This window comes from Carcharhinus amblyrhynchos, chromosome 10 (assembly GCF_965287045.1).
Source record: "Carcharhinus amblyrhynchos chromosome 10, sCarAmb.v2.hapA, whole genome shotgun sequence".
Lineage (NCBI taxonomy): Eukaryota > Metazoa > Chordata > Chondrichthyes > Carcharhiniformes > Carcharhinidae > Carcharhinus > Carcharhinus amblyrhynchos.
This window is the reverse complement of record NC_137333.1, coordinates 59,854,111-59,880,135: the sequence shown is the minus strand read 5'-3', so window position 1 is coordinate 59,880,135 and position 26,025 is coordinate 59,854,111. Positions and strand designations below refer to the sequence as shown.

At 42.5% G+C, this 26,025-nt stretch overlaps 1 protein-coding gene across 7 annotated transcripts in view; it reads right to left on the bottom strand.

Moving 5' to 3' along the window:
- Positions 1 to 26,025, bottom strand: part of LOC145348976 (mitogen-activated protein kinase kinase kinase kinase 4) — a 315,280-nt gene that overhangs the window by 47,507 nt on the left and 241,748 nt on the right. For 4 of the 7 annotated variants that reach the window (XM_080197144.1, XM_080197146.1, XM_080197145.1 and 1 more), the window contains exons 16-22: positions 22,994 to 23,155; positions 20,878 to 20,981; positions 19,536 to 19,687; positions 18,778 to 18,872; positions 16,885 to 17,066; positions 6,824 to 6,947; positions 5,716 to 5,886 (exon numbers count right to left, since the gene is read on the bottom strand). In XM_080197144.1, coding sequence (XP_080053270.1) covers positions 5,716 to 5,886; positions 6,824 to 6,947; positions 16,885 to 17,066; positions 18,778 to 18,872; positions 19,536 to 19,687; positions 20,878 to 20,981; positions 22,994 to 23,155 — 990 coding nt within the window. The remainder of the gene's footprint in view (positions 1 to 5,715; positions 5,887 to 6,823; positions 6,948 to 16,884; positions 17,067 to 18,777; positions 18,873 to 19,535; positions 19,688 to 20,877; positions 20,982 to 22,993; positions 23,156 to 26,025) is intronic. The other 3 variants (XM_080197149.1, XM_080197150.1, XM_080197151.1) reach the window with 1 other exon arrangement.

Genomic DNA, 26,025 nt, shown 5'->3' with positions numbered 1-26,025 from the left:
TTTGAGCTACATCATTCAGGAGTGAAACCAGGAATCACTTTTATACATAAAGATAGTGGAAATCTTCAATCCTTCCCCTAAGATAGGGAGGTGTGAATGCTGGGTTCATTGAAATATTGAAACTAAGATCAACAGATTGTTATTTAAGTAATCAAAGGATATAACTCAAAAGACAAGGAAATGGAGCTATTAAAGCTGCATTACATGTTAACAAATATAGTTTTGAACAACAGCTGCCTATAATTTCAATTGGATTTAAAAGAAACTTATGGCAACACACTTAGTACTCTGAAAATTAATGGAAAATGTCTGGGGAAACACAACTTTAAAAGATGTAGCATAAAAAATATTATTTGTAGCAAGATGATCACAATTACTTCATGCTTATAGAACGCACATCCAAGTGTCAAGTTTTACATATTTCAGTTACATGATAGAAAATGTGATCAATTTAATCAGTTATTGAGTGATAATTTAATTCTCATGAAGAGCGTCCCACACGAGCATTTAATTTCATTGCTGACCCCTTCACTGATTTTTGTGAGCATTTCACTTGGCCCAATGGATATGGGACATGAAATGGAAAGGGGACACAGAAAGAGTGAAGATAAAGTGGAGAGAGAAACAGATCAAGCGCAAGAACAAGACAGCGATAATTCAGAGACAAAGATTAATGCTCTGCTGACACAGGTTCAAATTCCACCATGGCAGATGGTGGAATTTAAATTCAATTAATAAATAAAATCAGAATTAAGAGATCATCCTAGTAATGGTGACTGTGAAAACTGCTGTTGATTGCTGTAAAAGCATATCCAGTTCTCAAATGTGCTTTAGGGGAGGAATTCTGCTGCTCTTATCTGGTCCGGCCTACATGTGACTCCAAACACATGACAATATGGTTGGCTCTCAACTGCCCTTTGAAATTACCTAGTAAGCCACTCAATTGTATCAAATTGCTACAAAATCAAAATGGAATGAAACTCGATAGACCACTCCGTATCAATCTAGATACCAGAGACAAAAGCACACCCAGCCGTGTCAAACCTGCAAAATCCTCCTTACTAACATCTGGGGCCTCATGCCAACTGGGTGAATTGTCCCACAGATTAACCAAGCAACAGCGTGATATAGTCATAGTCTCTAAATTATAATTTACAGCCAACGTCTCAGATATGACCATCAACGCCCCTGGCTATGTAATGTGCCACTGGCAGAAAAGATCCACAAGAGGTGGCGCATAGTGGTATACAATGGGGGAGGGCTTTGGATTCTTCAACAGGACCCCAGATCACAGGAAATCTCATATCATCAAGTCAAACATGGGCAAAAAACCTCATGCTGGTTACCTCCTAAAACTCACTCCTCAGTATGAATCTGAACTCCTCTATGTTGAACACTGAGAAAGCACGAAGGGTGACAAGGGCACAGAATGCACACTGGGTTGGGGTCTTCAATGTCCATCACTATGAGTGGCTTGGAAGCACCATTACTGACCAAGTTGTTCGATTCCTAACAGACATATCTACTAGACAGAGTCTGCAGCAAGTGTTGAAGAAACCAACAGAAGGGAAAAACCTATTTGACTTCATTAATATAAAAATAATACTGTGAATTATGGATATGAAATAAAAACAAAGCACTTTAACAACTCCTGGCAACATTTGTGCCAAGAGAAACATGGTTAATGGTTTGGGTCCATTATGTCTCTTCTTTGGAATTCGACTTGACCGTATCCACATCAATCTACCTGTCGCCAATGCATCTAATCATGACAGCATTGGGAGGCGTGACCACCACACACTCACTGTGGGACAAAGTCCTGTCTTCACACTGAGAATGTCTTCATTGCTTCCTAAATGGAATGGATTTAGAATCGATTTTGCAACTCAACACCGGGCAACCAAGAGGTGCTGTAGGGCCATCAGTAGCAGCAGAATTGTATTCAACCACAATTTATGACCTCACCATCAAGCATATCCCCCACTCTACCAATGTCATCAAGTGGGGTGAGGGAGTTAACCCAGGTTCAATGAATACCGCAGGAGAGCATGCCAGAAGCAGCATCAGCAATAACTAAAGATGAAATGACTACTTGGTGAAAGATACGGCATAGAATCATTTGCATGCCAAACAGTGAAAGCAGCATGCGGTGAACAGCTAAACAACTTCACAACTAATAGATCAAAACTATGCTCCGCAATTCTGCCATATCCAGCGTGACTGGTGACAAACAATTAAACAATAAACTGGAGAAGGGATGCAAAAACATCCCTACCTTCAATGATGGGGCACCCTGCACGTCAATGCAAAAGATACGGCTGAAGCATTTGCAACTACATTCAGCAAGAAGTGCGGAATGGATGATCTACCTTGGTCTCCTTCTCCTGAGGTCCCCAGCATCATAGCCAGTTTGTTTCACTCCATGTTATATCAAGAAAGACTAAAAGCACTGGATACGCCAAAGACTAACAATATTCCAGTAACAGCGCTGAAAATATATGCCTCAGCCAAGCTGTTCCAGTAAGCTACAATTCTAGCATAGATCAATGTGGAAAATTGCCCAGGTAAGTCCCATCCACAAAATGCATGAAAAATCTAACCCAGCAATTAGCGCTCAACAGTCTGGTCTTGATCATCAGCAAAGTGATGGAAGGTGTATCTTTGACACTGTCATTAAACAAACTTAGTCAGAATTAACCTGCTCAACTGACGCTCACTTTAGGTTCTTCCAACTCCACTCAGTTCCTGACTTCTTTGCAGCCTTGACTGAAACATAGACAAAAGAGCTGAACTCCAGGGGCAAAGTGAGATTGACTGTACTTCACATCAAGACAACATTTGACTGACCAAAGCATCAAAGCTTAAGTCAATGGGAATCAAGGGAAAAAATCTCCGCTGGCTGGAGTTATACCTAACACAAAAGGAAGATCGCAGTGGGTCAATTATCTCAGTCCGCACATCACTGCAGGAAATCCTAAGGGTAGTGTCCTTGATATTACCTTCTTCAACTGCATAATCAATTACCTTCCATCCATTATAAGAAAAGTGGGGATGTTCATTGACGATCGCACAAGTTTCAGCACTATTCTTGACTCAGATACTGAAGCAGTCCATACCTACATGCAGGAAGAGCTGGACAAAATTCAGTCTTGGGCTGAATAATGACAAGTAAATTTTGTGCCACAAGTGGCACTGAATCCAACAAGAAAAGCCAATCAGCTCCATGGCATTACATTCCAGATTCCCCAACTATGAACATCATGGGGATTATCATTGACCAGCCTTATAAATGCTATAGCTACCAAAGCCAGTCAGAACTCAATAGGGATTCTGCAGCGAGAAAGCTTGTCAACCATCCACATGGCACAAGTCAAGAATGTGACGGTATATTCTCTTTTCCTTTGGCTGAGTGCAACTCCAACAACATTCACAAAACCTGACACCATCCAAGACAAGCTAGCGCACTTGACTGGGACCCCATCCACCACCTTAAATATTCACTCCATCTATCACCACTGCACAATGGCTGCAGTGTGTACTAACTATAAGATGTACTGCAGTGATGCAGCAAAGCCCCTTTGACAGCATCTTTGAACCTGCGGCATCTGCCATGTAGAAAGACCAGAGCAGCAGATGAATGGGGTCACTGCCACGTTCCCCTTCAAGCCATCCTGACTTGGAACTCTCTCACTTCTTGTACACCGGATCAAAGTCCTGGAACGCCTTCCCTAACAGCACTTTGAGTATACCTACACCACATGACAGCAATTAGGGCTCAAGGGCAATTAGGATGAGCAGTGAATACTGGCCAAGCCTCTAATGCCCACAACCCACCATTGAATAAATGAAAAAAGGAATCCTCCATCATCATCCCAGGTGTCACCATTAATCAGAAACTTAACGTTCTTGTATCACTAGTCCAGTTAACTACAACAGCAGGTCAGAGGTCAGAAATTTTTCAGTGTGTAGCTCATCTCTGATTCTCCAAAGCCTATTCCCATCTACAAGGCACAAGGCAGGAGTGTAATGGAATACTCACCACTTGTATGAATAAGTGCAACCCAACAACACAAGAAGCTGGACACCATCAAAGCAGTCTGCTTGATTGTCATCCCATTCATTACCTTAGATACTCACTCCCTCCACCATTAACACACAGTGGCAACATTGCATACTGTACATAAGATGCATTGCACCAATTCACAAAAGCTCCTTCAATAGCAACTTCTAAATCCACAACCACTACCACCTAAAAATAAGCACACGGGAACATCACCACCTGAAAGTTCCTCTCCAAGTTGCACACAATCTTGACTTAGAATACTGCTCCTTCACATTTCCTGGAATTCCCTCAACAGTATTGTGTGTGCACCTGGGGAGTGGGGGTTTGTGACACAGGGAGTGGAGGGGGGGGAAGATTGGTGCACACCACACTGGTGGGGGAGGTGTGTGCACCAGACTTGGGGGGCACGAAACCAGGAAGGGGGAGGGCCAGCCACGAGACTGCAAAGGGGGGAATGGAGTTGAAGGGTGAGTGGAATTTGGGGGGGGGGGGGGGAGAGAGTAGAGATGGAGAGAGGGAGGAGATTAGAGCATGCTCAAGAGAGTAAGAGAGAAAATGGGAGCGATGGGTCAGGCAGAGAAGTCTGGAGCAAAAAGACAGCAGTGTTTGCATATGTGTAAGAGAGCATGAGAAGGGTAATTAATCTGCACCACAAACTGTTGATGGTGGTGGTGGGTGGGGTAAGAGGAGCTATTTTATTATTGGTGAAGAGCAGTAATTGCAGCATGCGCACGTGTGACATCAAGGGTCCTGTTAACAGTTTGCTTGTGTGGGGTTTTATTTTTAGATGTCTTAAAATTTGCAGTGAAAGAGATAAAAATCACTTTTAATGTTTGCAGATTACAAAAAACAAATTGGTTGTTTTCCATTTTTGTCACAAGGTCGTGTATCATTCAGTCTCAGCTCTACCTACAAATGCAATATAAACTTGGAATGATGAGAATTCTCACTTTTTTAAATTATATAATAGATGGGTCTGGCAATGAGTTGAAGCAGCGGGACAGTGAGACAAAACTTGATTTACTCAATGCACCTATTTGACATTCTGCTCCTAAATGAGCTTATTTTCCCCACTTAGACCTAGATGTATACATGGATAACATCCCATATCATCACACCAGCTTCACAATTTGTGATATAGATTATTTTTTTTACCACAATTGCACTACAGTTAATTGAAAATCTGCAGTCAGAGACTTCAGAAATGGCAATATGCCAATGAGTACCAATCACATCTATTGCTGGAATAGGATTTTTTTTTCACAAAATGTTGTGTCTGGTTACATTTCAAGTTCATGTCCTTAAAGTCTAAAATGTATTCTTTTAAAAGCCCAATTCAAATCATGAGGTTGTTTGCATTCTTAACTCAGAGGCAAAAACATTGCTCACGGCATAGTGAAAGTCTATTCTACTAAAACAGTTTTTTTTTAAACAAATCAATTGTTTTAATACCCATTAACTGGCAAGTTTTGGAGTCAGAACATTCTACCATGTAAGAGGATTTAGTGTTTTCTACAATAGCAGTGTAGAAGTGATATACAGCTAAAAATTAAAGATGAAAAGCATTTGAGATTGACTGGAGTGCTGTTGTGACTAACTAGTTTACAGGAGAGGTATGCCGGTACAGCAGCCGGCTATGGTGTCAAACATACCTCATTAGTAGTTAGCTCGTCCTGGGGCAGCTGAGGGGACATGGTGGGAGACTGCTGGCTGGTTGGGGAGGTGGAGGAATGGCTTTGCTGTATGAGATCTGGCAAGAGGTGAATGCGGGTTGCAAAGCCATTACTCTCATGGTGGCTGGCACGCTTTAATTCACCTGCGCTCTGTAGAAAAAACAGGCATACTTGTCTTGCTTAAGAGTTGCTTGAATACCTATCACCCTAGCAGTTAATTGGCAGAAGAGTTAATGCAGCAAAGTTGGATTGTGCAGCTTTTATCTCAGCACATTGACTAGTTCTAAAAGCAATTAAATTTGGTATAATTTGACAAAAATCACTTCAGTAGACAAACACTTCACATTACTCCAAGCAGAACAGATACAAGCTAGAATTTCAGTAGTGCTTTCAACAAAAGTGAGCACATTATCTACATTCTAAAGCTCTTTTCAGATGAAATTTTGAGATGTTGATTAGATCAGAAGCATTATTTTACTCTGAAAAAGTGACAAATATTAAAGCTCGATTTTGGTGTGCTGTAGTGCAATGAATAATTTATATTGCTTGTAACAATTAAAGTGATGGAATTTAAAGAGAATCTAATGTGGAGAGTGAACATCTCTCTCTCTCTCCCCCCATTTCCACTTTGATGGAAGGGCAAAAATGCTGCTGAATGGAGTTAAAAAGCTAGTTACCTGACTACAGCTGCAAATGCGAGATTTTAGTTTTAAAAATGTCTGAAGTTAGAGTTGAATGAATGGTGTCTTACAGACCGGTTAGTTTAATTTAAAAACATTTTCAACAAGTGTCAGTCTTTAGAAGTGAACATTGTGCATCTCTAAGATTTTTGTCTGCAGTCACTTCCTGTCCATCTGAACTCAAGTTAATTCTCACGATGGACACAGTAACACATGCAAGACAACTGCAGTGAATAGAAGAAATCCAAATGTTCTTTGCACTAACAAGAAGGAAAACTAGACTCAAGAACTGAAATTCATGTCAATTACAGCTATTAAGATTAAAAAAAAACGCATAGCAAAACAAAAAATACCGGGCAAATACGTTAATTAAAAAGGGACAGAGCTTTCTGCCACGAATACAGTACCTGTCGAACAATTAAAGTGCCATCTTTCGAGGGTGTAACCGAAGTTTCAGTCAGCAGCTCCAGCTCATCATGAACTATCATTGTATTCACTGACTCAGTTTCTCCATTGCTCAGCTTTGAAGACCTAATTAAAAACATATCACACACATACTGTTTGTAGTCAGGAACCCGTTTTAGAAATCCAAGTAAATTATGGATAAGTTGTAAAAGATAAATTTGAAGCTCAGGCCATTTATGGTTACTCAAGCTGCAAGTCTGCGTAAATACACTACAATCACCTTCAAGGAATGGACAGGTCAACATAAGAGAGGATTGATGAAGGGGGGAGAGGGAGGAGGAGGAGGAAGGGGGGAGAGGGAGGAGGAGGAGGAAGGGGGGAGAGGGAGGAGGAGGAGGAAGGGGGGAGAGAGAGGAGGAGGAGGAAGGGGGGAGAGAGAGGAGGAGGAGGAAGGGGGGAGAGAGAGGAGGAGGAGGAAGGGGGGAGAGAGAGGAGGAGGAGGAAGGGGGGAGAGAGAGGAGGAGGAGGAAGGGGGGAGAGAGAGGAGGAGGAGGAAGGGGGGAGAGAGAGGAGGAGGAGGAAGGGGGGAGAGAGAGGAGGAGGAGGAAGGGGGGAGAGAGAGGAGGAGGAGGAAGGGGGGAGAGAGAGGAGGAGGAGGAAGGGGGGAGAGAGAGGAGGAGGAGGAAGGGGGGAGAGAGAGGAGGAGGAGGAAGGGGGGAGAGAGAGGAGGAGGAGGAAGGGGGGAGAGAGAGGAGGAGGAGGAAGGGGGGAGAGAGAGGAGGAGGAGGAAGGGGGGAGAGAGAGGAGGAGGAGGAAGGGGGGAGAGAGAGGAGGAGGAGGAAGGGGGGAGAGAGAGGAGGAGGAGGAGGAAGGGGGGGAGAGAGAGGAGGAGGAGGAGGAAGGGGGGGAGAGAGAGGAGGAGGAGGAGGAAGGGGGGGAGAGAGGAGGAGGAGGAAGGGGGAGAGAGAGGAGGAGGAGGAAGGGGGGAGAGAGAGGAGGAGGAGGAAGGGGGGAGAGAGAGGAGGAGGAGGAAGGGGGGAGAGAGAGGAGGAGGAGGAAGGGGGGAGAGAGAGGAGGAGGAGGAAGGGGGGAGAGAGAGGAGGAGGAGGAAGGGGGGAGAGAGAGGAGGAGGAGGAAGGGGGGAGAGAGAGGAGGAGGAGGAAGGGGGGAGAGAGAGGAGGAGGAAGGGGGGAGAAGAGGGAGAGAAGAGGGATGTAGATTGTGTTTGAGTTGCAAGCATTCATAGAGGGCTCAGGGCAGCAGAGACGTGGCTGCAAGGTGACAGGGACTGGGAGATGAATGTACAGGGCTATCAAGTGTTTAGGAAGGATAGGCAGGAGGAAAGAGGGGGTGGCGTAGCTCTGCTGATTAAGGATAGTATCAAGGTGGTAGCAAGGGATGATATCGGAGCCAAAGAGCAGAAAGTGGAATCGTTGTGGGTGGAGATTAGGAGCAGCAAAGGGAGGAAGACGCTGGTGGGTGTCGTCTATAGGCCCCCGAATAATGATCTGGAGGTGGGGCAGGCTGTTAACGTGCAAATAAGTGCGGCGTGCAGGAATGGGACGGCAGTAGTTATGGGGGATTTCAATCTGCATATTGATTGGTCGACCCATGTTGGACGAGGTGGGCTCGAGGAGGAGTTCTTGGAATGCTGCCGGGATAATTTCCTTGAACAGTGTGTGTTGGAGCCGACGAGGGAGCGAGCTATCTTGGATCTGGTGCTATGTAATGAGGCGGGTAGAATTAGGGACCTTGCGGTGAAGGATCCTCTTGGAGAGAGTGATCATTGTATGGTGGAGTTTCTGTTGCAGATGGAGGAGGAGAAAGTGGGTTCCCGGACATTCGTCCTTTGTTTGAATAGAGGGGAGTATGGTATGATGAGAGAAGAATTGGCGAATGTGGACTGGGGGAGCGCGTTGGAAGGTAGGTCTGCTGAGGAGCAGTGGAGGATCTTTAAGGAGATCTTTCTTGGTGCTCAGCAGAAATTTATTCCGATGGTCAAAAAGGACCGTAGGAGGAGAGGTAATAAGCCGTGGATAACAAAGGAGGTGAAGGAAAGCGTTAAATTAAAAGCGGAGGAATTTAGAGTAGCTAAGAGCAGTGGGCGAGAAGAGGATTGGGAAAGGTTTAAATGTCAACAAAGATTGACAAAGAAGTTGATAAAGGAGGGTAGGAGAAACTATGAAGCTGGGCTAGCACTTAATATAAAAAAGGATAGCAAGAGTTTTTATAAACATATAAAAAGGAAGAGGCTGGCTAGGGTGAACGTTGGTCCTTTAGAGGATGAGAAAGGGGACCTAGTGGTAGGGGATGGGGATATGGCTAAGGTCTTGAATAACTTTTTTGTTTCTGTCTTCACGGAGGAGGACGTGAATAATTTGCCGGGTGTTAGCCATGGAAAGGTGGTAGGACTGGAGGGTCTTAATGACATTACTGTTACTAGAGAGGTGGTGCTCGACAGACTGGAGGGGCTGATTGTGGACAAGTCCCCAGGACCGGATGGAATGCATCCGAGGGTTCTGAAAGAAATGGCGGAGGTGATAGTGGATGCCTTGGTGGTTATTTTCCAGACGTCGCTGGATTCCGGGGAAGTGCCGGAAGATTGAAAAACGGCTAATGTTACACCGTTGTTTAAGAAGGGTGCCAGGCAAAAGGCGGGGAATTATAGGCCGGTTAGTTTAACGTCTGTGGTAGGTAAAATGTTAGAATCCGTCATTAAGGAGGAAATTGCGAGGCATCTTGAAGGGAATTGCTTGATAGGGCAGACGCAACAGTTTCATTAAAGGGAAGTCATGTCTGACAAATTTACTGGAGTTCTATGAGGATGTGTCTAGGGCAGTGGAGAGAGGAGAGCCGGTGGATGTGGTCCTTCTGGATTTTCAGAAGGCATTTGACAAGGTACCTCACAAGAGGTTATTGCAGAAGGTCAGGGGACATGGAGTTGGGGGTAGGGTGTTAGCGTGGATAGAGGATTGGTTGTCAAATAGGAGACAGAGAGTGGGGGTCAATGGGTGCTATTCGGATTGACGGTTGGTGACTAGTGGGGTGCCCCAGGGGTCGGTACTGGGGCCTCAGCTATTTACCATTTATATAGATGATCTGGAGGAGGGAACCGAGTGTAGGGTGTCGAAATTTGCTGATGACATCAAGATTGGGGGAAAGGCAAATTGTGCGGAGGGTGTGGAGAGTCTGCAGAAGGATCTAGATAGGCTGGGCGAATGGGCCAGGAACTGGCAAATGGAATTTAATGTTGGCAAGTGTGAGGTGGTCCACTTTGGTAGGAAGAATGGTAGGAAGGACTATTACTTATGTGGCGAAAAACTGCAGCAGGCGACGGTGCAGAGGGACCTTGGGGTCCTTGTGCATGAGTCGCAAAAACCCAGCCTGCAGGTGCAGCAGGTGGTCAGGAAGGCGAATGGGATGCTGGCCTTCATAGCGAGGGGGATTGAATATAAAAGTAGGGAGGTCTTGCTGCAGCTGTATAGGGCATTGGTGAGGCCGCAGCTGGAGTACTGTGTGCAGTTTTGGGCGCCGCACCTGCGCAAGGATATTTTGGCCCTGGAGGGAGTGCAGAGGAGGTTTACTAGGCTGATACCGGAGTTGAGGGGGTTGAGCTATGAGGAGAGGCTGAATAAACTAGGCTTGTACTCGTTAGAGTTTAGAAGAATGAGGGGAGATCTCATTGAGACGTATAAGATGATGAATGGGATGGATAGGATAGAGGTGGAGAGACTCTTCCTGCTCAAAAAAGACAGTAGGGGGCACAGCCTCAAGATAAAGGGGAGGCGGTTTAGAACAGAGTTAAGGAGGAACTTCTTCACTCAAAGGGTGGTGAATCTCTGGAATTCTCTGCCCGTTGAAGTGGTGGAGGCTGCCTCGCTAAATATTTTTAAGAAGCAGGTTGATGGGTGCTTGATAAGAGAGGGGTTAAGGGTTATGGGGAGAGGGCGGGAAAGTGGAACTGAGCCACGACAGATCAGCCATGATCTTATTGAATGGCGGGGCAGGCTCGAAGGGCTAGATGGCCTACTCCTGCTCCTATTTCTTATGTTCTTATGTAACCCAATGAAAGTTCAAACTTTCTGATCAACTTTTACATACGTCTATGCATCAGGGCTTCCGCAAGGTCCTGACTTGCATCCTCCAATGTACAATCCACTTCCAACAATCCAGAGGCAGAAAGTTTGGGCCAACGTAAACTAATGCTATAATTTTGGAGTGTGAGCACAAGGAAACACAAAACTAGAGTTTCCCCGATGAGAATGGAAGTTGAAGTGAAAATAAAACAATTACGCTCGGGTTATGACAAATGGCAGGCACAGAATGCAGTAGAAAACTGGGGCTTAACACACTGGGTGGAATTTCACTGGCACATCCGCTCGAGGTTCATATGATCCCACCCGAGGCCTATGGAGAATGCCTTTCTCCAAGCCTCGTCCGCCCCTGGAATCAGGGCGGGCGTGCCGGTAAAATTCCAGCCATTGTGTGCTTGGGGGAAAACTGAAAAACGTAAGGGCAAAGAAATATCATGAAAGGAACAGTTAACATAGAAGAGAACCCAAAATTCTAAAATATATAGAAAGTACATTTAAAATTCGATTAGGAACAAAGAAGAAAATCTTTTTGTGAAGACAGAGGGCATGACAGATTCTGAATGAGTATATTGCATATCTTAATAAAAGAAGATATTGAAGTTAATGCTGTAATAGAGGAAGAGACACTAGTGATATTAGATAGTGTAAAATAATGAGGTACTTAAAAGATTGCCAGTCTCGAGTTAGAAAAGTAACCCCACCCTAGAGAAAATGGATGCCATGATACTCAGGAAAGTAAGGGTTAAAGTTGCAGAACCACTAACCACAATTTCCCGATCAGATAGAAAGTGTGACTGAGGTTCTGAACAAGTGCTTTGCATTGCCTTTATGAAAGAATAAGATTAACTTAATGTTGCAAATTGAGTAGGCGGGAGATGCTAGATACGACAAAAAATAAATAGAAAGGAGATGCTTAATAGATTGGCAGTGCCCAGAGTAACCAGACCCATATGGAATTCTGATGGGGGTAGAGATAGGAATTCTGATCACAATCTTTCAATCCTCCTTTGACATGACGTCAGAGGACTGGAAAACTGCAAATACTAAACCGCTACTCAAAAACAAAATGACATACTAGTCAGTATAACATCAGCAGTGATAGTAGAGATCATTGTCAAAGATAAAATTCTTGTGGAGAAACAAGGTTAATAAAAGGTCAGCTAGCATAGATTTATTAAATGAAAAATTGTGTCTGACTAACTGGGTTGTGTTATTTGATGATGTAACAGGAGTTGAAGAAGGTAGTGCAGTAAAAATGTAAATCAACTTTTGAAGGGCATTTGATAGAATACAAAATAACAGACGTGGTTGCAAGTAGAAGTAACAAGATTAAAAGAATAGTGGTAATTTAGGTCAGTAATTGGCCATGGGATAGGAGGCTTTTTTTTAAAATTAATTCAGGAAAACTTACACCTCGTTATCTCAGAGGATCCGTTAAGGATCACGTACTGTGTAGCCCACTTCAAAGACAGCTATACCATTTTCATTGAATAATCCAGGCATGTCAGCAGAAAACAGATGGTCTGCTAAGACAAAAGGCCCCTTAAGCATTCTTTCAATTCATAATGGCTGGGACGTTTAGCAATCTTTGAGACACTGCTGAATTCCAGACAATAGCTGTGATTTTACCCGTGCCCATGGGCGGGCCAAGCTGGAAAAATCACACCAGTCAAGAAGTCAGGTTGTCTCTCGCAATCTTACCGGCATCGGATATCCAGCACAATCAGCCTCTTGACCATTTTAAACGAGGGGCTGAAATTTTCATTTCTTGTGATTAACGAGCCCGGGATGCAATCATCCAGGTTCACTTGCCTTTGTGCACTTGCTAGGGGAGGTCCTCTCCAATGAGGAAAACACCTGGTCCCCATCAGTGGCGAACAGTCATGCTGGCCTCAGTAAAAGGACCGGAGAATATGGAGGCACCCCCACCCCAGGAGGTGCCCCTAGGGTAGTCCCTTGGCATTGGCGGCAGGGTCAGGCTGGTGCAATCCAGTCAGAAGAGGCGGGTCCATTTTATCATAGTTTAAGTCCTTAAGATATGGAGTAAAAAACGCACCCAAAAAATGGATCTGAAACTCTTCCGTGTCATGCTAGTGGGACACTTCGAATTTTTCTTGTGGACTTCCACCTACTGGATATATACTCTTTGTTGAAGTTCTGGTGGAAAGGTAGGGGTCATATGACCTGGACCTCTGGCTTGTTGAGCAAGTTAATTTTGCTTTGCAGAGCTGAATGGCTCAGCCTGCTCTTTAACATTAGACTAGCAGCCACATAGAAAGGAGCTCTGCCCAAGTTGAAAACCTGACCCCATCCACAGTGCTCCCATTGGAAACTCAGTGCTATCACCTACAAAACAGATTCATCTGTGTGTGCCTATTTCTGGTGAAATCAACACCACTGGAAAAATTAATTCTACAACATCAGCTTTCAGACCGCTAACCTCTGTAAAAGGGATATCTCATTGGACTTGGACCCCACATGAACCAATATTTATTTTCTCTGTGGTCTCCTTACACAAAACCTTCTTTTCTCTATCCATCCTTGTACTGTCTGCGTATGGCAGTGAAATTGCAAACTCTTCTTCCTACATTTGGAGCATGCATAAATAAACTAACTGAGTTCATCCTATCTCAATATTGCTGTGGGGTTATTAATAGAAACTGGATCACACAAAAATTGAGATATATGGGAAATATGCCATCACTGATAATGAGGGAATCAAAACAATTTTCTGTTTATGGACAGATGGTGACATAAGAAGTTAGTGCTTTTCAAATTAAGCCCACTTCCCATCCATAATACATCACATTGTCATGGAAAGAGATCACGTTAAGCTTCAATGGGTATTCAATTTTCATTGGAAGTCTGTCAGGAGGACACAAAGGCAATTTGGGCAGACAGATAGCAAACACAATTCAATGTAATACATGTCAGGTGATATACTTTGGGAAGAATGACATGGAGAAACGGCTTTATCTAACTGATACTATTCGGAGAGGAATTCAAATACAGAGCGAACTTGTATGTTCATATTCACAAACTTTCAAGGTTGGGGAATTGTGAAAGTGAACTTAGAAGTTGGTTAAGTAATCATGTGGGATACTCAACTTTATATATAGGACCATGGAGTTCAAAAGAAAGGAAGTCGTGCTAAACATTTCCAAATGAATGGTTAGACCTCAGTTGTTCGATTGTGTGCAACTCTGGGCCCCACACTACCAGAATGACCTCAGGAAAATTACTAGATACAAGGGATGATGATGTGTTTATAGATTGGAAAAGCCATGTTTGTTCCCCTATGAGCAGAGAAAATCAAAGGGAGAAAGGCAGCAGTATTAAACATTATATAGGGTTATTTAGGGTTTCTCCTTGCTGATTCAGTTTCCTCTAATGCGTAGATCAGTAAACAGAGGTCACAGGCTAAAATAATGAGCGAAGGAAGCACAGGGGAAGATCTGTATTTGCACTAGCTCCAAGGATGGTAGAAGCAGATAAGGAAAATTTCAACAACCGGTTGGGCATGTATTCCAAGAGCACTCATTCTAGAGTTTAAGGGAAAAAGGCTGGGATATGGGACTAAGTTAGACAGCTCTTTCAAAGATCCAGGTCAAATGGACCGAATAGCTGCCTTTGGTGTGATAAAGTGTAAAAATTTTCATACAACAAACTGGCAATAAATGAACATAACATAAGAACATAAGAAATAGGAGCAGGAATAGGCCATCTAGCCCTTCGAGCCTGCCCCGCCATTCAACAAGATCATGGCTGATCTGTCGTGGCTCAGTTCCACATTCCCGCCCTCTCCCCATAACCCTTAATCCCCTCGCTTATCAAAAACCCATCAACCCGTGTCTTAAAAATACTTAGCAAGGCAGCCTCCACCACCTCAACAGGCAGAGAATTCCAGAGATTCACCACCCTTTGAGTGAAGAAGTTCCGCCTCAACTCCGTTCTAAACCGTCCCCCCCCTTTATCGTGAGGCTGTGCCCCCTAGTCCTACTGTCCTTTGAGCGGGAAGAGTCTCTCCACCTCTATCCTATCCATCCCATTCATCATCTTATAAGAACATAAGAAATAAGAGCAGGAGTAGGCCATCGAGCCGCCCCGCCATTCAACAAGATCATGGCTGATCTGTCGCTGCTCAGTTCCACTTTCCCGCTTTCTCCCCATAACCCTTAATCCCCTCTCTTATCAAAAACCCATCAACCCGCGTCTTAAAAATATTTAGCGAGGCAGCCTCCACCACTTCAACGGGCAGAGAATTCCAGAGATTCACCACCCTTTGAGTGAAGAAGTTCCTCCTCAACTCCGTTCTAAACTGCCCCCCTTTTATCTTGAGGCTGTGCCCCCTAGTCCTACTGTCTTTTTTGAGCAGGAAGAGTCTCTCCACCTCTATCCTGTCCATCCCATTCATCATCTTATACGTCTCAATGAGATCTCCCCTCATTCATCTAAACTCTAACGAGCACAAGCCCAGTTTATTCAGCCTATCCTCATGGCTCAACCCCCTCAACTCCAGTATCAGCCTAGTAAACCTCCTCTGCATTCCCTCCAAGGCCAAAATATCCTTGCGTAAGTGCGGCGCCCAAAACTGCACACAGTACTCCAGCTGCGGCCTCACCAATGCCCTATACAGCTGCAGCAAGACCTCCCTACTTTTATATTCAATCCCCCTCGCTATGAAGGCCAGCATCCCATTCGCCTTCCTGACCACCTGCTGCACCTGCAGGCTGGGTTTTTGCGACTCATGCACAAGGACCCCGAGGTCCCTCTGCACCGTCACATGCTGCAGTTTTTCGCCACATAAGTAATAGTCCTTCCTCCCATTATTGCTACCAAAGTGGACCACCTCACACTTGCCAACATTAAATTCCATTTGCCAGTTCCTGGCCCATTCGCCCAGCCTATCTAGATCCTTCTGCAGACTCTCCACACCCTCCGTGCAATTTGCCGTCCCACCAATCTTGGTGTCATCAGCAAATTTCGACACCATACACTCGGTTCCCTCCTCCAGATCATCTATATAAATGGTAAATAGCTGAGGCCCCAGCACCGACCCCTGGGGCACTCCACTAGTCACCAGCCGCCAATCCGAATAGCACCCATTAACCCCCACTCTCTGCCTCCCATTTGACAACCAATCCTCTATCCACGCTAACACCCTACCCCCAACTCCATGCCCCCTTACCTTCTGCAATAACCTCTTGTGAGGTACCTTGTCAAACACCTTCTGAAAATCAAGACCGACCACATCCACTGGCTCTCCTCTACCCACCGCCCTAGACACATCCTCATAGAACTCCAATAAATTTGTCAGACACGACTTCCCCTTAACGAAACTGTGCTGCGTCTGCTCTATCAAGCAATTCCCCTCAAGATGCCTCACTATTTCCTCCTTGATGACGGATTCTAACATTTTACCTACAATAAACGTTAAACTAACCGGCCTATAATTCCCTGCCTTTTGCCTGCCACCCTTCTTAAACAATGGCGTAACATTAGCCGTTTTCCAATCTTCCGGCACTTCCCCGGAATCCAGCGACATCTGGAAAATAACCACCAAGGCATCCACTATCACCTCCGCCATTTCTTTCAGAACCCTCGGATGCATTCCATCCGGTCCTGGGGACTTGTCCACAATCAGTCCCTCCAGTCTGTCGAGCACCGCCTCTCTAGTAACAATAATGTCATTGAGACCCTCCAGTCCTACCACCTTTCCATCGCTAACACCCGGCAAATTATTCACGTCCTCTTCCGTGAAGACCGAAACAAAAAAGTTATTCAAGACCTCAGCCATTTCCCCATCCCCTACCACTAAGTCCCCCCTCTCATCCTCTAAGGGTCCAATGTTCGAAAGGGGGCCTAGAGACACTTGGAGTAACAATTGTGGGTTTCAAAGGATCTCAATTCATGCTATGAGTAGCGCAGATAAATTAATTTCACCATTAACATTAATTAATATTACGTACATTGCCCTAGCATCATCTGACATGGGTCCAGTTTCATCTGTCCCTTCTTGTTCCAAATCCTCATCTTCCTCATCAGTAGTTCCTGATTCATCACTTGAAGACGAATAATCAGTAACTTTTTGAGGAGGTCGAACGTCATCTACAGCTCGAAGCTCTTTAGCCAAGGCAGCAAGATCCTGAAACTAAGAAATTAGGTTACAGGTCAAGTATTTGGGTTCAGTGTTTAAACCTGATGAAATACTAAAATGCAAAATATCTTTCATGTCATAATCAAATCCTAGTATCTTAAGTAATAACCAGGGACATGGATATACTTGATTAGCCAAAATATCAAAATAAAAGAATTTCTAATGATCTTACAGCTTAACATTTTCTATTAAATTAAGAGGAATCTAGCTTGGAAACTGAAATGTAGAAGTAAAGCTTAAAGGGGAAAGGTGAAATGAAATAAGGATGGTCCATCAAAAGTTTCAACGTATGTTCAAATGAGTCACATTTGACTTCAAGTTAAAACATTCCAAACAAAGATAGATTAGGTAAATAACTAAAGAACATAGGTTCTGGTTCAGGTTTAGATTTATACAGAAAAGTCCAAAGTTACTCCATTAAAAAAAAACAAACCACAAATTGCAGTGTTCAAAAAGATGCAAGTTTCAATGAAACTAATTAGGTTTTAGGGAGCAGGGAAAGCAACACGTTTACTTTTCCATTCTAGCTTTTTTCTGAAAAGCGCCAGAACATGATTGGTAGAAATACAGCCTTCATTTACATGAACTGCATCCCACAAGTCACACTACATACAGTTAAAATAATATTCAGTACAAGTCAGTATTCAACAAGACACAGCTTAATACCATTTTTGCTGTAAAAGTACACTGTTGGTCTTACTAGAAAATTTACCATCTTTTTCATCCCCTCCACCATTCCAAAAGTTACAACTTTCAAGCAATAATTTGTTTGATCCAAACAACATAAAATCATAGGTTTCAAGGTTAAAAAGTGAAAAATCAATTTTATGTGAAGTATTTGTATCTTGCGTATTTCCACTAATTTTAACTGTATCCCTGCAACTTCTGTCCTGACAGAAATAAGAACAGCACTTTCAAAAGGAACTAAAATATCTGAACTTACATTTTGAGTTACAGGGTGAGGCACAATACTTTTACTCAGAAAATTGTTGTAATTATTACAATTTCAATCTTAAAAGGCAAGGAACCAATTCACATAACATTAAAAATGTTCCAAGAACTCAGGATACATTGTTTATTAAAAATAGGAACTGGAACACAAAAAAAAGTCACACACATCACAGCTTTTAAACAGAGAAAGAAATGCATGCAACTAAAAGTGCAAGCACATACAAGACTGCTAAAATGACATAGCTTACCACATCCCCCTACAACATTCAGCAACCCATGTGAGTGGTCATGTGATTGAGTCATGAGCCATCATTGGTCATACCAACAGGGTGAAAGGGAAAGAGAAAGAAGAAAAAAACCAACATAAACAATCATACACTTCTACCACCTTTTTTTTCATAAAGAAATGTATTTACTATTGCACTTACTGCAATCTGAATAATAAAAACCATGTATGTAATGACCTGTGCAGCTACCTGGAATCCTACTTGAACAGATTGAGTTATGGTTTTAAGAAATCAATGAAGCAAAGATCAGATTGATTTTATAAACTGTCTTTCAACATCAAATTGGATCATGCAAATACATAAGGAATTACACCTCAAACAAATTAAATTTTAAAAATAAAATTTTACTGTACATCATCGAAAGTTTTTTTTTCGAGAAAGCCAACTTTTAAGTCAGCATGAACTGCATTTTTGGAAAACGTGACATGTAAATTTACAAGTAAGCAAGCAAGCTTTAAGGGGCTTACAGCTGGTCTACTTGGTCGGAAGTCCTTTTTCTCCTCTTGTTTTTTGTTAAGATTTTCATGGCGTTGAGATGGTGAACCTTCAGACTTGGATGATGCTGTGAACAAAATAATTTGATCAAAAGCCTGAGCATTGACGCACTAAATTTCAAGATTTCTCAGCAAGAACATGAATCACAGCACTTGTAAATTTCAAGCAGCCTAAGGAACAAAAATGTGATTAACTAATGTTTTAATTTAATGCATTAAAAATTATGTTGGTTTATTAATCTAAGACTGTACAATATCAATGTCATGATATGCAGTCAAGCTTTAGTTGATTTTTATCTTTTGCATTTCTTGTATCCATTTACTTCACAGACTGAATAGTGGCATAAATTTAATATATATTGTGATGACACTATTTGTCCTGTACACTGCAGGACATGTATCTTGTTAAAAAGGAGTAATTACTTTTGAAAAGAGTACTTTATTTCCTTGGCACTCAAATACTTATTTAAGTGATAACAGTGAAGGCATCTAAACATTAGATTGCTTACAATTTCCAATGTCTAAATATTTATTTTTAAAAATTAAAATTGCTTTTCTCATGCTTGTGCGATTAAAACCAACCAGCTGAAAGCTTTATCTGTTTTCCTTCGGTGAGTTTTTTATCCTCTTCTTTCAAACCAACACGGTCTCTAAGGGAACCAGTTCTTCAAGGGGGCAATGAGCAAAGCAGTGAATAATATAGTTAAATAATTCAAAAAGGAAAATCTCACATCGTAGCCTGTAGCGTTCACCAGATCCAGTTTGAGAGCCAGGATGAGAGCCTGGCTGCGAGCCAGAGTTGCTAGAGCCTGAGGAGCTGCCACTGCCTGGTCTTGGTACAAGTTTCTCCACCCTCTCCCACAACAGTCTGGGTTCTATATTGCTAAAGAGGGGAACAATTTAAATAAAGAACTTTCACTCTTCACAGCTGGCCTGAGCAACATAATGTACATAGATTAAATAGACACAAAGCAGTTGCAGTTTTAGAATACAATCTCTACGTCGATTGGAGTGGAAAAGGAATGAAGGAAAAGCTCTGTGTATTTGAAACTGAAATATTCAGGCAGTTTGTTCTTTGGCAACAATTAAAGCTCCAAGACAACACATACAGTCAAACAGACTGCCACTGCACTATTTATTCCAATTCAGACACTCTGTGAATGAGAATGTCAAACTTTCTAATGTTGTATTTTATAATACAGAAACAAAGTGATGTGAATGCTGAAAATTTGAAATAAGAACAGAAAATGCTGGAAATATTCAAGTCAGGCAGCATCTGAGGAAATTCCATTTAAGTTTGAAATGTAACATGTCTAGACATTCCTTAACATGCAGGTGTTCAGAATTTAAGTGGTAAAAATTATGTTTTTCTTCAATTTTCCTAGTTACATTTTTTCTATATTTTCACATGTTGTAAATGTATCTTCCTCTCCTTAAATCTCCCTTGTTTTGGATGATTTGCATGCAGCTGGAAAGTAGCACCTTGTGACTAGTGTGTTACAGTATTGCCCAGCAGAATATAGACACATGACTAGTCAGACCAGCCTCAGTAAACATTTTTTATTGAGTAAACTAAAATGTGGAAAAGATAGGCATCACGCATAATTATTTTCAGAAGATTCTCCCATTGTGGTAAAGTTGTTGACCCCAGTGACTATTTCCAATGAACAATAGATACGGAAATGACAACTCACTTGTGAGGAATTACCTGTCAACCACATACTGTACTTATGTTTCTGTATGCTAATTGTGTATTTTTAACTTTTTTTTGAGTCTGCGGCTTAAATCAGCATTTTGTGACTCATTACCAAAATTAATAAATCTTTTCCTCAATCGGCTGTCATCGGTAAAACTTGCATGGCAATTAACTGAAAGCAAAACCATTTTCATTTTTTGGAGAACAAACTGGATGCTGGTTGCAGCATTTAAAGGCCTGGATTCTGCAAGTGTCCAATGAGGAGCATAGTTGTGCTTTATAAATGGTTGCTGTCAATGGATAACTTCCTTCCCAAAATGCTATTGCTTATTAGAAATTAACTGCACATACTATCAAAAAAAAATTGAGATCCAAACCTTGTGCTTTTCGGACCACTCTGTCCACTTGGCTGACTGCTGCCTTGTAAAGGAGAATCCCGACGAGACAATACAGGGGATCTAGGTGTTGCTCTCACTGCAACCTTATAGCAAAAATACCAATTTAAAGTAAAATTTACTTATTAGTCACAAATAGGCTTACATTAACACAGCGTTAATGTGAAAATCCCCTAGCTGCTACACTCCAGTGCCTGTTCGGGTACAATGAGGGATAATTTTAGCATGGCCAATGCACCTAACCAGCACACCTTTCGGACTGTGGGAGGAAACCGGAGCACCCAGAGGAAGCTCACGCGTACACGGAGAATGTGTAACTTCCGCAAAGACAGTGACCCAAGCCAGGAATTGAGCCTGGCTCCCTGGCACTGTGGGGCAGTACTGCTAACCACCATGCCACCCCAATTTGTCATTCACACTGGAAAATGCCTTCAATTTAATATTTAGGCAAAGGATTCCAAATTACATTTGACAAAATGATAAAAATGCCCCAAAATAAAAATAACAGTGATCAATTGTAGGAGAGACAGTGTTGAGTAAGAGATTGTGTGTGGGGTGATGGGAGGCATTCATGTTATTCAACAGTAAAAACAATTTTTAAAAGATCTTGCTTAATTTCTTATTAACATGCTCTCATTCTATTACTACTGACACTGAAATTAAAGTATATTTTAACATACTTAAATCTATTTGTTTAACTGAAATTAAATCATTCTGAACTATTTTTGCCAGCAATACGGCCTACCCAGTTCCATTAAGTTTTCAATCATTTTCAACTTTAAGATATCTTATTTCAAATGATGCTGGTTCAAGTAAATCCTGATATGGTACAATGTGGCCAGTAAAATTATGCTGTTTAGCTCCAGTAATCAAGCACAAGCTAGCCTGACAATCAAATTTCATTTTAAAATAAGTATCACCATTGTTGCACACCTACCATGAATTCGCTGTCCATATGGAATCAGTATAGAAAATTTTCTCCATTTCCAATATCACAATACTTCTATATACTAATGGGAATTAATTCTGCAGTATTGGCTGTTATGCACTGAACAGCAGTCAGTAATGGAGCTAAAATATGAAATCCACATTGCTAAAATAATTTTAGAAATTAACAATACTTACCATAGCAATGAAAATACTGCAATTGGAATCAACCTGCAACAACTTCATATTTATAATGAAGTTCTGCCTCCATAAGAGACACAAGTAGTCAGATACCAGGGAATTTATCTTATGAGCCCTTAATATGGAGAGGAACTTGTCACTATTTTGCAATTAATGCCCAGGATTCTCCCCAAAAAAATGCTAAGTGTTGAATTTGGCTGAAAACTGGAGTAATTCCCGCTGGTTTCTTCAGTGGGAGTTCAGTCAAGAATCTCCCACACTCAAGAGGCCTCCAGCATGAATATCATTAAATTTTAGGGGGTGAGGCCTATTCCCAGAGAGGGTGAAATCAGCACACTGAGCGGGTTACTGCACATGTGCCGATCTGTCAGTGCTTCGATCAGCATACTCACGGTAGCCCCACGCTGACAGCCTCCCGATTGCTGGCAGAAACTGATGTGCAAATCCTGCGCATCACTTGCTGCAGGCTTCTCTTAGCTCGCTACACTAAAACATCAGCGGAGCTGGATGGGAGAATTCCTCCCTTCCTCTTACACCCCCCCAAAATATCTTTCCTCTTTCCAATCCTTATTCTTGGACGCAAATTCTCACTTTCCAATCTATCCAAGATCCCTGCATATTTTTCCTTACATATGTGAAATAATCATTTTGTACATGTATAATTAAAGAAGAAATGTTATAATAATGCTACAATCTACTTTTAAGCACATCAGAAAATACACAATATAAAATACATGAAGCAGGAGTGGCTCTAATGCTAAAGTGATTTTCAGATGTTTGAAATCAAGTAGGACGTAAGTTTCATTGATTGTCCAATGAAAGGCTAATTTTAAATCAATATGCAATTTTATTCAAAAAAAAAACTAAGGCAAAAGATCAGTGAGTTTTAAGGGAAGCACTTGAACACAGCTTGTTTGCCTGATGTAAACAATTATCCTCATACAGCAGTGTACAGTTTTTGATTCTGTACCTGTGACTCCGTGGACCTTTGCAATGCAGCTGGAGTGGATTCCGAACTTCCATTAGAAAATGATTCTGATCTAGAAGGCACTGGAGGGTCCAAAATTTTGCTACTCTGTTTTGACTGTGTTTGAGGTGAGCCCTGGTTACTCTTCTTGAATCTTTCATCAACCTGGACACAAGATTAAAATTCAGTTCATGCATTCCCAGAGGAAAATTGCTTCTATAAAATAGAAATATCACATTAAAGATAATTAAACACGTACAGCTTCCCTGATGGCTCAGCAATTATCAAGTGTGTTGCTCAGTCATAGATCTACCATGCCGAGGCAGCACAGTAGCACAGTGGTTAGCACTGCTGCTTCACAGCTCCAGGGACCAGGGTTTGATTCCCAGTTTGGGTCACTGTCTGTGTGAAGTTTGCACATTCTCCTTGTGTCTGCGTGGGTTTCCTCCAGATGTTCCAGTTTCCTCCCACAGTCCAAAGGTGTGCGGGTTAGGTTGATTGGCCATGCTTAAATGGCCTCTTAGTATCCTGAGTTGTGTAGGTTAGGGGGTTAGTGGGTAAAATATGTAGGGATATGGGGGTAGGGCCTGGGTGGGATTGTGGTCGGTGCAGACTCGATGGGATGAATGGCCTCTTTCTGTACGTAGGGTTTCTATGATTCTATCTGGAAGGTTTTGACTACAATTCCGCCTTTTGTGGCCTCATTTCAAAGTAAATTGTGAGGAAGAGATGGAATCTGCAAAGTGATACAAGCCTGTTAAGTTATTGGACAAGAATGTAGCAGATGGAGTTTAACATAAGGAAATGTGAAATTATCCATTTGGTAAGGAGGATGGAAATGCAGATTTTTTTTTAAGAAAAGTGAGAGGCAAGTCAATGTTGAGAATGCACAAATCATTGTACACAAATCAGGACGTTCTCGTACAAATGCAGCAATTAGGAAGGCAAATAGCCTTTGTCATAAGGGGGTTGTAGTAGAAGTGCTGAAATCTTGCTTCAATTGTACAGGGTTTTGATTAAGTCACATGAGGTGTATACTGTTTTGGTCTTCCTTTCCCCCCTTAGAGAGGTTGCGACAAAGGGCAGTAGATTAATTCCAGGGATGAGGTGGCATCCTATGATGCAAAATTGAAAATGGGTGTTTTTTTTTCTGGAGTTTAAAAGAATGAGGGGTGATTGCACTGAAATGCAGACACTTCAAGAACCTAGAACTAGGGATAAGAACATAAGAAATAGGAGCAGGAGTAGGCCATCTAGCCCTTCGAGCCTGCCCCGCCATTCAATAAGATCATGGCTGATCTGTCGTGTCTCAGTTCCACTTTCCCGCCCTCTCCCCATAACCCTTAATCCCCTTGCCTATCAAAAACCTATCAACCCGCGTCTTAAATATATTTAGTGAGGCAGCCTCCACCACTTCAACGGGCAGAGAATTCCAGAGATTCACCACCCTTTGAGTGAAGAAGTTCCTCCTCAACTCCGTTCTAAACCGTGCCCCCCCCCCCCGCTTTATCTTGAGGCTGTGCCCTCTAGTCCTACCGTCCTTTCTGAGCGGGAAGAGCCTCTCCACCTCTATCCTATCCATCCCATTCATCATCTTATATGTCTCAATGAGATCTCCCCTCATTCTTCTAAACTCTAACGAGTACTAGCCTAGTTTATTCAGCCTCTCCTCATAGTTCAACCCCCTCAACTCCGGATCATAGTCTCAGGATAAGGGGGCAGTGATTTAGAACTGGGATGAGGTGAAACTTCTTTACAGAAGATTGCAAATCAGTGGAATTTTCTATCCAAAAGTGTGTAGTTGTTCAGCTGTTGAGTATAATTAAGACTGAGATTGATATATTCTTGGCCATGCAGAGAATGGGATATGGGGATAGGAAGGGAAAGTGAAGTTGGTGCAAAACTTCGGTCATAATCATAGTGAATGGCACATGAAGCTTAAGAGGAAAAACAGCCAACACCTATTTCTCATGTTCTTAATACAGGAAGTGGTACAAGAGCTGCAATTATTCTCAGATGATCAGAAGGCAAAAATCAAGCAGGATTCTCTGGTATAACAGAGAATCTGGCAATATAGAGACCTGGCATTAGTGAAGCTACTGCTTCCTGCTTGCACAACATCAAAAGCAGCAGGCTAAAGCAGCACTATGCAGTGCCACATCAGTTTCAGCAAAGCTCTATAGCCCCAATACCTTCTTTTAGATTAATCCCATCCTCACAGTGGTGCCCAGCATGTCAATTCGAGAGATAAGGCTGAAGTGCTTGCAAATCTTCAGCGAAAAATATCAAGTGTGCAATCTCATTAGACTTCCTCCTGAAATCCCGATCTTGAATGCCAATACCCAGCCAATTAAGATCAATCCACGTTATATTAAATAGTGGCTAAGTGCACTGGACATGGCAAAAGGTTATGGACCTTGATAACATTTTGGCTGTTGTCCGAAAGACCTGAGCGTGAAAGTAAGTGGTTCAGCTTGCCAAGCTACTGCAGTACTTCTACAGAAACACAAGAAATCAGAGCAGCAGCCAGCCATTCAGATTCTCATGCCTGCTCTGCCAGTCAGTAAAACGATGGCTGCTCTAATGTGGCCTTAACTCCACTTTCCTGGCAGCGCCCCCATGAGCCATGACTCCCCTTTGTCAATCAAAAGTCTGTGAACTCAGCCTTCAATATATTCAATGACCCAAACCTCCATTGCTCACTCAGAGAATTCCAAAGATTAATGACCCCCTGAGAGAGGAAAGTCTGCAGGTTGAGCAAATTGGGCCTATATTCTCTGGTGTTTAGCAAATTAAAGGCAATCTCAGTGAAGCATACAAGATTTTGAAGGGGTTTGCTAGACAAGCTAAAATAGTCCTTCTGCTGGTCTGCAAATCTAAAACATGGAGGAACAATCTCAGGATAAAGAGCCTATCATTTAGGAATAAGACGAGGAGAAATCACTTCAAAGGGTTGTGAATCTCTGGATGCTTTACTTCTGAGGGTTATGAAAGCTCCAGTATGGAAACAATTAAAGCTGAGACACAGATTTTTG